This window comes from Otolemur garnettii, unplaced genomic scaffold (genome assembly GCF_000181295.1).
Source record: "Otolemur garnettii isolate 467f Iridium unplaced genomic scaffold, OtoGar3 scaffold00113, whole genome shotgun sequence".
Taxonomy (NCBI): Eukaryota; Metazoa; Chordata; class Mammalia; order Primates; family Galagidae; genus Otolemur; species Otolemur garnettii.
In genome coordinates this window covers 3,393,307-3,407,920 of record NW_003852508.1, presented here as the reverse complement: position 1 = coordinate 3,407,920, position 14,614 = coordinate 3,393,307, and the positions used below count along the sequence as shown (strand labels likewise).

At 37.1% G+C, this 14,614-nt stretch overlaps 1 protein-coding gene across 5 annotated transcripts in view; it reads left to right on the top strand.

The window, feature by feature from the left end:
• The window catches only part of ARFGEF1 (ADP ribosylation factor guanine nucleotide exchange factor 1), a 141,234-nt gene that overhangs the window by 79,695 nt on the left and 46,925 nt on the right, over window positions 1–14,614 (top strand). For all 5 annotated transcript variants that reach the window (XM_003797250.3, XM_023517550.1, XM_023517549.1 and 2 more), the window contains 4 exons: window positions 6,227–6,338; window positions 7,070–7,275; window positions 7,558–7,642; window positions 13,697–13,868. In XM_003797250.3, the coding sequence (XP_003797298.1) occupies window positions 6,227–6,338; window positions 7,070–7,275; window positions 7,558–7,642; window positions 13,697–13,868 (575 nt within the window). The remainder of the gene's footprint in view (window positions 1–6,226; window positions 6,339–7,069; window positions 7,276–7,557; window positions 7,643–13,696; window positions 13,869–14,614) is intronic.

The following is a 14,614-nucleotide window of genomic DNA, read 5'->3' as shown; positions in this document are numbered from 1 at the left end:
GGGGGAGGGAAGGAAAGGAAGGAGAGGGGAGGGGAGAAGGAAGAGAAGGAAAGGAAGTAAGAAAGAAAATTCTGCTAGTCACTGACCAAACATATATTTGGTACATGGAACTATGTGCTAAGTACCATGAAGGCACTCATCCTATATTCAAGATTATAGTCTAAATATGGACAAAGTATATAATTTTTAAAAATCACTGTGTAAGGCCTATAAAAGTGTTGTAGAAAGTGCTACCAAGGTATAACTCTTACCTGAAGTACTTGAGGAGTGAGAGAGGGAAGAGTCACAGGGTTTCAGAGTAGAGGTTCCCAGCTTACAGTCCTTCTCTCAGTTGCTTCTACCTTGCCATTAATGAGAATGCTTTCATGTAGCTGTGTCCCCAGTGTTCTCATCCACGCCTGGTCTTCATGACACTATGCTGTCCTGCTTCCCTCCTACTATTGTGACTACGTGGTCTCAGTCTTATTATGGACTCTTTCTCCAGCATACGGGTTAGCATTAGATAGTTCTGTCCCTCTGCCTTTTTCTTTTTTTACTTTGTATCTTCTCCTAGAGGATCTTGTTCTTTTTCATGACTTCAGCTATAATGTGCTGGTATTTCATAACTCCTAAGTATAATGTTTATTATGAATACATCTACTTAAGTAAAGTCCAGGTTCATATCTATAATTGCTTGTTGGAGTCATCACTGGATTGCATATTTTCTCACTCTCAGCCAGTTCATAACCAACTCTTGTCAGTTTTTATTCTCTTTATGGTCAGCCCCCTAATGCTAGTATCAAAGACAAATAGAAAATCCAGGGGGTTAGCTTAGATTTTCTCCTTACTCTTGAATATTATGTCACTAAATCCTGTTGGTTCTACTTCCTAAATCTCTTTGTAACCTGTTTTCTTTTCTCCATCTTCCACAAGCTATTCTCACAAATAAAGCCATCACCATTTCTTGCCTTGAGCAATATAATCTTTTATAATTGGCTTAGCTTTCTTTGGTCTTGTTTATCCTTTAGTCTTTCTCACAGGTAACTATACTAATCTTTCTTGAATGAAAATCTGCTTCTGTTTCTCCTCTTTCTTGCTCTTAGAGAATAATGCTAAAGTTTCTTACATCAAAGTACCTTCATGATTTGGATTGGCTGCTTTCTGAGTTTTATCACCTGCCACTTTTCTGTCAACTGTTGTTCCAGTGATAGAAAGCTAGTAATATTTATTATGATACCGTGCTGTCTTATGTTTCTGTGTATTAGTATGTTCTCTTTCTCTCTGGGCTGTTTTTGCTTATAGTTCACGAGAGATACAATTGGGTGGCTCCTGTGGCTCAGTGAATAGGGCGCCGGCCCCATATACTGAGGGTGGTGGGTTCAAACCCAGCCCCGGCCATACTGCCACAAAAAAATAGCCAGGCATTGTGGCGGGCACGTGTAGTCCCAGCTACTTGGGAGGCTGAGGCAAGAGAATCGCCTAAGCGCAGGAGCCAGAGGTTGCTGGGAGCTGTGACACCACGGTAGTCTACCGAGGATGACAAAGTGAGACTCTGTCTCTAGGAAAAAAAAAAAAAATAAGAGATACAATTATTCTTCAAAACTCAGTTCCAGAGTCACCTTTCCCAGAAAACATCCTGACCATCTTAGTCACTTCTGCTGTATTATTTTCTTCTTGTGACGTATTTGTTGCATTTTTATTATTAATATTCTTTAAAATTGTGTTTCTTCCATCAGAGTGAAAGCTTTTAGAGAGCAGGGTTGTGTTTATCTCAGTGAAAAAATTTTGGTTTTTTTTAATGTGTGTGATTATGGTTGAATTAAAATTTTACAGGAGAATCATTAGAAAGACAAAACAGTGAAAAGAAAGCATCCAGACAAAGCAAATGGCATGTGCAGCGGCACAGGGAAGGGAGGATGTTTGAGGACTATTGTTCAGCTTGTCAGGGGCAGGGTGGGCGGGTAGTAGCAGGAGAAGAGATGAGGGCATTGAATTGGATCTAGATTACAGAAGGCCTTATTCTCTGTGTAAAGGAGTTTTTGTGCTGTATCTCTTGACACTAGCATGCTACTTAGTGAAGGATTTTAAGAGAAGAATGGTATCAGATTTCTGTTTTGTAAATATGACTTTGCCAGCAGCCTGAAAGTGAATTAGATGGAGTAGAATGTGTATAAAACAAGAGATAGGGAAACATTTAAGGACCCTTGCAGTAGGCCAGGTGACAGGTGATGTAGCACCAAAATAATAAAAGTAGGGAGTAAATGATTTACAAACAAAGAAGTTAACATTTGAGTTGGATCTGTAAACATGTGTGAGAGTCCCCAGTGAATGGAGCAGTTAAAGGGCATGTGGAGTAAATAGTCTCTGAAAATGCATGATGTTTAGGGAATAGGATAGGCTGTATGGGAGAAGACAAGTGAGAAGGGGGTGGGAGAGAATCTGGAGCTATATCGAGAGAGGTTTTGTGTGCCAGTCTAATTTAGATAAATGATCTAAGATGACCTGAAGATTAAGGAAACTATATGTTCAGAGTACAAGCATACCTCAGAGATACTCTGGGTTCAGTTCTATCCCACCTCAAAAATCGCATATCATAGTAGAGCAAGTTACACTAATTTTTTGGTCTCCCGGTACATTTATTATCGGTTTACCTTTATGTTATGTTTATATTATACCATAGTCTATGAAGTGTGTAATAGCATTATGTCTAAGAAAATAATACCCATACTTTAATTTACTTTATTACTAAAAAATACTAATGATCACCTGAGCCTTCAGCAAATCATATCATTTTGCTGGTGGAGGTTCTTGCCTTAATAGTAATGGCTGCTGGATCTAATCAGAGTGATGGTTGCTGAAGGTCCAGATAGGTATAGCAGTTTCTTAAAATAAGACAGCAATGAGGTTTGCCTCAATGATTGATTCTTACACAAAAGATTTCTCTGTGGCATTTTACCTATAAGACTTCTTACAAAATTGGAATCAGTCTTCTCAAACCCTGCTGCTGCTTTATCAATGAAGTTCATGGAATATTAAATCCTTTGTTGTCATTTTCTTGAGAGTAAATTCCATCTCAAGAAACCATTTTCTTCACTTATCCATAAAAAGCAACTCCTCATTTGTTAAAGTTTGATGATAAGATTGCAGCATTTCTGTCCATCTTTCAGCTCCACTTCTAATTCCTAGTTCTCTTAGTATTTCTGTCACATCTGCAGTTAACTTCCCTACTGAAGTCTTTTTTGAGACAGTCTCACTGTGTCGCCCTGGGTAGAGTGCCATGGTGTCACAGCTCGCAGTAATCAAAATCTTGGGCTTAAGCAATTCTCTTGCCTCGGCCTCCCAAGTAGCTGGGACAACAGGTGCCTGCCACAATGCCAGGCTATTGTTTTTGTTGTAATTGTCATTGTTGTTTGGCAGGCCAGGGCTGGGTTCCAACCCGTCAGTTCTGGTGTATATGGCTGGCGCCCTAGCCGCTGAGCTACAGGCGCCAAACCTCTACTGAGATCTTAAACCCCTCTAAGTCATCTGTGAGGGTTGGAATCATCTTATTCCAAATTCCTGTTAATGTTAGTATTTTGGCCTTGTCCCATGAATCACAAATTTTCTTAAGCCATGTAGAATGGTGCATCCGGTTTAGAAAGTTTTCATTTTACTTTACTCATATCTAAAAGAGGAGTTATTCTCTCTGACAGGTATAGACTTAAAACATGTATTTCTTAAGTAATAATACTTAAAAGTCAAAATTAATTCTTGATTCACAGGCTATAGAATGGATGTTGTGTTAGCAGGTAGGAAAACATTTATTTCCTTATATATTGCCTTGATGACCCAGGTGTATTTTCAGTGAGCAGGATCTTTTTTTCTGAGCAGTAGGTCTCAACAGTAGGCTTCAAATATTCAGTAAGCCATTCTGTAAAGAGACATGCTGTCATCTAGGCTTTGTTCTATTTCTAGAACACAGGCAGAGTAGATTTAGCATCATTCTTCAGGGCCTCAGGATTTTCAGAATGGAAAATAAGCATTGGTTTCAATTTAAAGTCTCTAGCTACATTAACCCCTAAGGAGAGTCAGCCTGTCCTTTGAGAGTTTCAAGCTAGGCATTGATTTTTCCTCTAGGTTTAAAAGCCCTAGATGGTGTCTTCTTCCAACAGAAGGCTTTTTCCTACACATAGAAAAAAAAAATCTGTTGTGTAGTGAATGGAATCACCTTCATCGATAATCTTAGCTTGATTTTCTGGATAACTTGTAGCTTCCCCTCAACCTGTCCCTTTTATGTTATAAAGATGGCTTCTTTCCCTCAACTTCATGAACCAACCTCTGCTTTTCTTCTGCAGCTTCTTCACTTCTCTCAGCCATCACAGAATTGAGTTAGGGCCTTGCTCTGGGTTAGATTTTGGCTTAACAGAAATGTAGTAGTTATCCAGATTACTAAAATGTTGCCTATATCAACAATAAGACTGTTTCACTTATAATTTACGTGTTCTCTGGAGTAACACTTTCATTTTCTGTCAATAACTGCTCTTTGCATATGATAACAAATGTTTGGCACAAGAGGCTTGCCTTTCAGCCTTCCTGCTTTCAACCTTCCTCACTAACTTGAATCATTGCTAGCTTTTGATTTAAAATGAAAATTGTGACTCTTCTTTTCACTTGAACACTTAAAGCTTATTTCGGGGTTATTAATTGGCCTAGTTTCAATATTGTTTTGTCTCAGGGAATAGAAAAGCTAAATGAGAGGGAGTGAGATGGGGGAAACTACTTTTCGGTGGAAAACTTAACACATTTATCATGTAAGTTTGCCATCTTATATGAGTACAGTTTGTGGTGCCCCAAAACAATTAAAATAGTAACACCAAAGATTACTGACTGGCTACGTGTGGTGGCTCATGCCTGTAATGCTCTGGGAGGCTGAGGCAGGAGGATAGTTGGAGCTCAGGAGTTTGAGACCAGCTTGAGCAAACGTGAGACCCCATTTCTACTAAGAAGAAAAAATGGCCAGACATGGTGGTACATGCCTGTAGTCCCAGCTATTTAGGCAAGTGAGGCAAGAGGATCACTTGAGCCCAGCAGCCTGAGGTTGCAGTTAACTATAATGACACCACTGGACTCTACTCAGGGTGACAAGGTGAGACTTTGCCATAGGGGGAGCAAAAGATCATTGACTACAGATCACCATAACAGATATAGTAATGATGAAAAATTTTGAAATCTTAAGTGCCATAAAGGTATGCCGGTATGAGTTATTTAATATTCACAGCCTTAAAGTTCATTTACTATATGTCATTGTCTCTAATACTCACAAAAAGTCTATGAAATGATCCATATCAGTGATAAAGGTAGCCTTACAATTTGAGACTTATTTTTAAAAATTATTTATGGATACTACTTTTTGGAGACAAGGTCTTAGTCTCTTGTCCAGGTTAGAGTGCAGTGGCATGATCATAGCTCACTCTAACTTCAGAAATCCAAGGTTCAAATGATCCTCCTGGCTCAGTCTCCCCAGTAGTCAGACTAAAAATATATGCCACACACCTAGCTGTCGTAACCCCTAAGGCCCTGGTCTCAGTCTCTGCAGAAAGGAACCAGTTGTGACATGGATTAGAAGTACAAGCTTGTGGGAGGCAGGCTAACCTTAATAAGTGCAGGGTAGCCCAGAGCCCCCTCCACAACAGCTGTTTATTAAGGTTAGACACGATAGGTGTGGAGAGTTAAGGTAGTTACATTTGAGGGCTGTATGCGTAAGGATTGCCACATGCTCTTTCCCCACAACCCTCATGAAGAACTACTAAGCATCAATGTTTAACACATGCTTACTAGTGAGTGACCGATCTTCATCTCATTCTGGAACACTGAGTTATGTGGGGGATTACCTCTAAGTCACAAAACTTCTCTAGGCTTGGCTGGAGACTGTTCTGTTCTCAGTGTTTCCTTTTAATGTGATAAGAATCAGTAACTGGCCTTTGCAAGCATGGTGTCCATTCCTCTACACCTAGCTATTTAAAGTGCTAGGATTACAGGTGTGAGCCAACATACTTGGCCTCATTTGAGACTCTTTTATAAAAAGAAAAGAATAAAGAAATCTTTGTATAATGTTATATTTTTGTATGTTCACATATTAATTATATTAAACTCTTGTTTCCTAAGTGTAATTACAAAATGTTAATCTGTTGTAGTTCAAGATCGTCTTTTCAGGGAATACAAATGGTTTTCTATTTTTAATGTTCTCATTAACTTTAACATTATCTAGATTTAATAAGAAACCAAAGAGAGGAATACAGTACCTCCAAGAACAGGGGATGCTTGGCACTACACCTGAAGATATTGCCCAATTCTTACATCAAGAGGAAAGATTAGACTCTGTAAGATACTATTTTATTTCATTCTAATCTTTTCTGTAAAATCCCTTATTAAGTTAATATGTATTTGGCCCCTTGGAAATGTTTTCCTAAGTATGGAGATACGTAAAACCTAAAGAATAGTCTTGGTTGTAATATAAATATATATACTTGGTCCTCTGCATCTGTGGGTTCTTTATCCATGACTTCAGCCAGCCACAGATTGAAAATATTCAGGGGAAAAATGGATATGGTCGTGTCTGTGCTGAAAATGTACAGACATTTTCCCCTTATTATTGGTCCCCAAATAGGACAGTATAATAACTAATTACATAGCATTTACATTATATTAGGTATTAGAAGTATTTAAAGATGATTTAAAGTATGGGAGCTGTCCATAGGTTATTTGCACATATTATTCCATTTTATATAAAGGATTTGAGCAACCATGGATTTTATTACCGAAGAGAGGGTCCTAGAACCAATAACCCAAAATAGACCAGGGTCCACCCCAGTGTGTGTGTGTAAAATATAAATTTTGCCTTTTAAATTTAAATTAAAAACTCAAAAGAATATCTTGGTATTTTTATAAATGCACTTAGTAGTTTAATTTTTAGTTTCATGTTAGGAATTGTTTATCTTACAGTTATAAGCTTGTGAATCTTATGGATTTTTCTGCTTTTTAAATGTCTGTGTGTTGGATATAACATGCCATTAGATAGAATATCAATGTATGTCTTCTGTTTTTATGTTAGACTCAAGTGGGTGAGTTCCTGGGAGATAATGATAAATTTAACAAAGAAGTCATGTATGCATATGTGGACCAACATGACTTTTCTGGAAAGGACTTCGTTTCAGCTCTTCGGATGTTTCTGGAAGGATTCCGTCTCCCAGGGGAAGCTCAGAAAATTGATCGATTAATGGAAAAATTTGCTGCAAGATACCTAGAATGCAACCAAGGGTAAGTAAGATTCAAATGCATATTGATTGTCAGCTGTATCCAAGACATTGTGCTCAGGAGCACGTAGGGATTTAGAGATAATAGGACATAACCCCTTGTCTTAGAGAATTTTGGTTGTCTGTGATCTGGAAGTGATAAGACAAATCCATAAAAAATTATAATGTGAGATAAAGAATAAATCCTGAGAAAGAAAATTAAAAGCACTGTGGGGTTTGAGATGACTTATTTAAGTGAAACAATAAAACAGTAAACGTTTATAACATGATACATTTATTTTTTCAGACAAACCCTTTTTGCTAGTGCAGACACTGCTTATGTTTTGGCTTACTCAATTATCATGTTGACCACAGACCTTCATAGTCCTCAGGTATGTTTTCTTCTAAGTCAGTTTTACAGTAAGTAGTACTTTTGAATTCACTAAGAAATAGTTGAAATTTTAATCTTATTCAATTAAACCAAAAATCTTAAACCAATTACCAAATTGGGGTATTAAATCTGAGTTGGTATACATTTTACAAAAGGAACTTTTAGTAGTAACTCCTTTAAAAAAAATAATTTTAGGCTCGGCGCCTGTGTCTCAAGAGGCTAAGGTGCCAGCCACATACACCTGAGCTGGCGGGTTCTAATACAGCCTGGACCTGCCAAACAACAACGATGGCTGCAACCAAAAAATAGCCGGGTGTTATGGCGGGTGCCTGTAGTCCCAGCTACTTGGGGGGCAAAGGCAGGAGAATTGTTTGAGCCGAGGAGATAGATGCCATGGCACTCTATTCCAGGGTGACAGCTTGAGGCTTTGTCTCAAACAAAATAATAATAATGTTCATTGGTATTTAAAATTCATATTGTTCTTTAAGTATATTTTTGTTATTTTTAAATTTAAAAATATTAAGAGAGTACAGGTATTTTTGATACATGGCTTGAATCAGGGCTGTAAAGGTGCCCATCACCCAAATAATATTCACTGTACCCATTAGGTAGGTTTTTGCCCTTCCCTTCCTCCTCTCCCCCCACCTCTTCATTTCCAATGACTTGTACTTTCCTCTGTGTACTTCTGTGCCCATGGTTAATTCCAATTTGTTAGAAAATACATGTGGTATTTGTTTTTATTAGGACGTTGGTCACCAGTTCCTTCCAAATTACTGCAAAAGGCATTAATTCATCCTTTTTAATGGTTGAGTAGTACTCCGTGGTATACATATACTCCATTTTGTTAATCCACTCATGAGTTGATGACACTTGGGTTGATTACACATCTTTGCTGTTGTTAATTGTGCTGCAGTAAACATTCGAGTATAGATTTTTTTTTTTTTTTTTTTGATAAAAGGACTTCTCTTCCTTTTGGTAGATACTCAGTAGTGGGATTGCTAAATGAAATGGCAAGTTTGCTTTTAGTTCTTCGTGGAATCTCCATACTGTTTTCCATAGAGGTTGTTCTAATTTGCAGTCCCACCAACAGTGTTGCTTTCTCTCTGCATCCGTGCCAGCATTTATTGTTTCTGGATGTTTTAATAAAAGCCATTCTGACAGGAGTAAGGTGATATCTCATTATGGTTTTAATTTCCATTTCCCTGATGATAGTAATGTTGAGCATTTTTTCATATATTGACCATTTGTCTATCTTCTTTTGAAAACCTTCTGTTCATTTTTGGTAGTGATTCTAATTAGACTTTAAAAATATATCAGTATGTCTCATTCCAGTGACTGACAACTATTTTAAACTTAAGATAAATTTTAATCAATCTAGAAAGATAGGTCTTCTGTCTGTATTTGTCACAATTTGGAGAAACACTATATATAAAAATCAATTTTTTTTAATGTTTCAAACTTAAACAGTAGAGAGATTAGCATAAAGAACCCTTTATATCCATAACGAAGCTTCCACAAGTATCCTTGTATGGCCAATCTTATTCTACTTTCTTTCCCTCCCCCACACAATTTTGAAGCAAATCCGAGGTATCTTACCATTTTATTATCTGTATTTATTCCATATATATCTCTAAAAGATAAGTTTAGTCATAACCATAATACCATCATACTAAAATATGAACAATAATTTTAAAATATCTGATACCTAGGAAATGTTGGAATTTCATTTGCCTCACAAAATTCATAATTGCTCCTTAAGTAAGAAATGCCACTTATTTTTGATATCTACTAAAAAAAGGTTTTTTTAAGTTTTAGTATTTTTTGCTTAGTTTCTAAAAATACACCTTTGATACCATTGGGTAAAACTATGTTTACAAATTATTTACAGGAATTCATACTTCTAGGGGTAGGTAGCTAATGATATTTATTATTCTTAGGATCTAAAGTAAATTATACTCACCATTATGAAATGCATTGGAAAAACTAAAGTATATTTAGAGTTTGAGATTAACCTTGGCAGTATAGGGTTTTTTGTTTTTGTGGTTTTTTGTTTGTTTATTTGTTTTATGGTGTGTGTTTGAGATAGTTAAGGCAGAGTTGGGATGGAAATTATATGCCAAACATAAAATGGGAATATTATATATGAAGTTACTCCTGTTTTAAGTATCACTATTGAACAACTATGCTTTTACCACAGATTTACTTGATTTTATGAAGGACCTTAAAAAAATTATTTACGATGTTTCCCACTTCAGATGTACCCTTATTGATGGCAATGTAGTCAAAGTAGCTCACCTTTCAGGGTTTTTATTATTTAACATGATTACTTTTCTTTTTTGTAGTTTTATAAGGCAGTCCACAGGTAATGATTTATTAAGATATCTTTGGATCAGAGTTTATATTCTGATTTTTTAGTCTAAACTTAAAACCATTATATTTATAACCTGGGCTTACATCCTTTTGGTTTTAGGAGGTTATACTTTTAAAGACATTTGGTTCTATAAGTGGATAAGCATTATCATATGCACCTGTGCCATATCTTCCTGTGCATATATACATGTTTGTGTTTTTTCTGAAGAAATATTAAAATTTCCTTTTGTATATTTTTGTAAGTACCCAGATTGCTAAAAGTTTTTAAAGACATGCTAGTTAGGGAGCATTATCTTGAAAATGGCGTCCTGTCTTCAGTGTAATAGTTTCTGTTCATAGATAATGTGCTTAGATGGTGGCTTGTCCGCCTCTCCTGGTCAAACTACTGCCTGGTATCGAATGCTGACCGGCAGCCTGCTGCTGCAGAGCAGCTTGTGAGATCCTCTGAAGCTAAGTACCCTGTTAGAAAACTGAACCATAATCTTGGCCCTGGTTGATTTATAGTTAATAACCATAACTATGACAATTGACATTTTAAAAGAACATAGGTAACTTTAAAAGACTTTCTTAAAACTAATTCTTCTCATTCGTAGTTATTTTCAAGCCTAAAATATATGTGAATTTAAACAAGCCACTTTGTTCCCTTTTTTTTTACCTACAGTATTTATAGTTAGGCTACCTTTTATATAGTGTGTGAGTCAGTGAAATTTTAAAAATTTTGAGGTATGTTTAGAACATGTTGAAAGTTTTTGAGTACATTAATCATCAGTAGTAACAACCAAAAAAGTTTTAAGTCATTTAAACACTAGATAAGGCACTGCTTAATTTAAGCACATGAGAATAAAAGCTAAGAGTAGAGTGTTTCATAGAAGATGTCAGAAGCAGGAATGTAGGATTGTGTTTTACATGGCTTCCAGAATCCTACTGTAGCAAAGTGTGTGAGCCATATGCTTTATTGTGGATATCTGAAGGGAGAATCTTTATTCTCACCTTCTGGGATCCATAAACATTTAACTGCTCCATCAGATTTTCTGTCAAGACTTCTCTCTACCTGTTAATGACATGATGCTAAAACATTTTGCTATGCCCCAAATTTCCAGGTGAGCATCATCTTCCTTTATCTCCGTTGGCAGCACTTTTGTGTCGTCTTTTATTTTCTTATTCCTGGTCTGTTTTTAATGAAACTGTAGGTAAAACAGCTTGCTTTCTTTCATACTTTTTTAGTGACATGACTTAGGATGAGGTTTTTTTTTTTTTTTTTTTTTGGTGAGTTTTTAAAGTTGGATAATATTACAGAATTTTCTTCCCTTAGATAATAAGTTACATTGGAAAACTTCCATGGTAATAGTTTTAAATTTTTGTATGAAAAGCACTTCTAGAACCTTTCTCTGACAGATTAGAAAGATGTGTTTGCAGAGTAATCTGAAGTAAATAACTATGATTCCCAGTTACATTTTTTAAACACTCTCATCTCTCTATAGTAATTTTGTTTTTCTTTTTGTTTTTGTTTTGGAGACAGAGTCTTGCTTAGTTGTTCTGGGTAGAGTGCTGTGGCATCATAGCTCACAGCAACTTCAAACTCTTGGGCTCAAGTGATCCTCTTGCCTCTGTCTCCTGAGTAGTTGGGACTACAGGTGCCTACCACAACACCTGGCTAGTTTTCTATTTTTAGTAGAGAACAGAGTTTTGCTCTTGCTTAGGCTGAACTCCTGAGCTCCAGCACTCCACCCACCTCAGCCTTACAAAGTATCAGGATGTGAGTCACTATGCCTGGCCTATAGAGTTTTTCTTTCTTTTTTTTAAAGAGACATGGTCTTATTATGTTGCTGAGGCTGGACTTTAACTCCTGTGCTTGCGCCATCCTCCCATCCCAGCCTCCCAAGTAGCTGGACTATAGATGCAGGCCACTATACCTGACTCTTATTTTTTGTTTTGTTTTGTTTTGAGGCAGAGCCTCAAGCTATCCCCCTGGGTAAAATGCTGTGGCCTCATAGCTCACAGCAACCTCCAACTCCTGGGCTCAAGCGAGTCTCCTGCCTTAGCCTCCCAAGTAGCTGGGACCACAGGTGCCCGCCAACACCCGGCTGTTTTTTGGTTGCAGCCATCATTGTTGTTTGGCGGCCCGGGCTGGATTCGAACTTGCCACCTTAAGTGTATGTGGCTGGCGCCTTAACCCCTTGAGCCACAGGCGCTGAGCCTACTGTGCCTGACTCTTATAGTTACTTTTGTAAACTTCTGGTGACTTGCTTTTTACATTGTTTTATGTATTTTGATGTAAGTTTTTGGGATTTTTTTTTTTTGGAGACAGAGCCTCAAGCTATTGCCCTGGGTAGAGGGCCATGGCATCACATCTCACAGCAACCTCCAATACCTGGGTTTAAGCGATTCTTTTGCCTCAGCGTCCCAAGTAGCTGGGACTACAAGCATCTGCCACAACCGCCTGGCTATTTTTTGGTTGCAGCCATCATTGTTGTTTGGCAGGCCCGGGCTGGATTTGAATCCACCAGCTCTGGTGTATGTGGCTAGCGCCTTAGGCACTTGAGCTATAGGCACCGAGTCAAATTTACAGGAGTTTTATCTTTAGAGTTGCCTTAGGTGGTTGGTAGGAGTATATTTATGTTACGTTATGTTATTTTATATATATATTTTTAAAATTTCATTTAGACAGAGCCTCACTTCTGTTTCCTAGGCTAGAGTTCCATGGCCTCAGCCTACCTCATAACAACCTCAGACTCCTCGGTTCAAGCAATCCTCTTGCCTCAACCTCCCAAGAATCTGGGAATAAGTGCACACCACCATACCCAGCTAGTTTTTCTATTTTTATTAGAGATGGGATCTCACTCTTGCTCAGGCTGATCTCTAACTCCTGAGCTCAAGCTATCCCACTGCCTTAGCCTCCTAGAGTGGTAGGATTATAAGCATGAGCCACCGTGCCTGGGTGGTAGGAGTATATTTAATTAAATAAATATCTTTGCATAGATACCCTAAGACTTCTGAGTTTTATCTTTCTGGGTTTCTGGAGATATAGTAAACATTTTGGCTATGCCAGTTTCCAAGTTTGGTGACAGGGCTGCTGTCTTACTGACTTCAAACTTGTATTCCACAGCATCATCAAGGTACAAAGTGTAACATTCTTGTTCAGGGTATTCTTAAGACGATTTGTCCAGATCACCTAAGAAAATTCAGTTGCCGCAATGACTCAGTCCAAGAGATTGTTTCTCTTATAAAGTAAATTTTAGCTCTTGTTACTCTTATTATCCACTGTTAAATAAAATAACTTTTTAATTCAATAGCAACACATGTTGTTTATGTTCTCTGAACTAAGATTTGAATGTTTTTGATACCTTTATGTTTCTAGTAATTGTCATAGCCATTTTAAAGAGACTGCAAGAGCTTTGAAACCTTGGGCAAAACCAGATGATTGCATTATCCAGTCTTCTTCCTTTCTTATCATAAATTACTCTTGTCTACTTCAGAGAAAGATGAATTACTTCATGCCAGAATGAGTCTTTCTACATTCCCTTCAATTTCTATGGCTTTTTTCATTTTTATATTCGTTTTGTTGAACATTTCATACTTCTATTCTCAAAGTAATTAATAAATCTTATGTGAGTATTCAGTTTTTAAAATGCAAGTGAAACTTTTATATTAATTTCTAGGAATTATGATGGTTTTTCATATCCAGGTAAAAAATAAAATGACAAAGGAACAGTACATTAAGATGAATAGAGGTATCAATGACAGTAAAGACCTTCCTGAAGAGTATCTATCAGCCATCTATAATGAAATAGCTGGAAAAAAGATATCAATGAAAGAAACAAAAGAACTAACAATCCCTACAAAGTCAAGTAAACAAAGTAAGTATCCAAATCAACTGAATCCTCATTGTTCAGGGAGGAAAATAAGGGTTTGGGGAAAAAGAAGTGTTCTTAAAAGAGTTTTAAATTTGATTTAGAATAAAGTAACCATATAATTACTGGTTAGACACATGTTTTGATGAGAAGTATTCTAATACATAGTTCGGTGATCTGAGTGTATTTCATCCCTGCATCCTGAAGAGTGATGAATGACACTAACCAGAGATTAATAGAAAATGCTACATAATAGGTTTGTGTTACTGTTAATCTCAGCCAAGATTTGGAAGTCAAAGAGGTTTCTTAGACATTCTTTTGCTTCCATCTCCATCATCTTCAACATCTTTCCATTTCTTCATCTATCATGACACTTGAATGGTAGGACTAGGGGTAACTGGAGGAGCTGGGAAGGGTGAGAGTCATGGGGAGCTCAAGGAGTTGGAAATCATTGCTTCAAACAGACATAACTTAAGTAACTGTGGAGACTCTACATCTAACTAGCAGTAGGAACCAACTGTGGACTCAGCTTTACGCTAGACAATGAATAAATGTAAACAGTACGATTAAATTAGAGCTGCAATCTGACTTCAGGAATGAGGTAAGGGTGATGGCTCAAGAATGTAATAGTAATACAGAAAAAGGCTTCCTGCCTTTCTGAGCACTTCTATTTGGAAGTTGAATTGTAAGCTAAACAAATTGCAGTAGCAAGATTGTATTAACAGGAGAGAAGGTATATTACGTATTAAAAT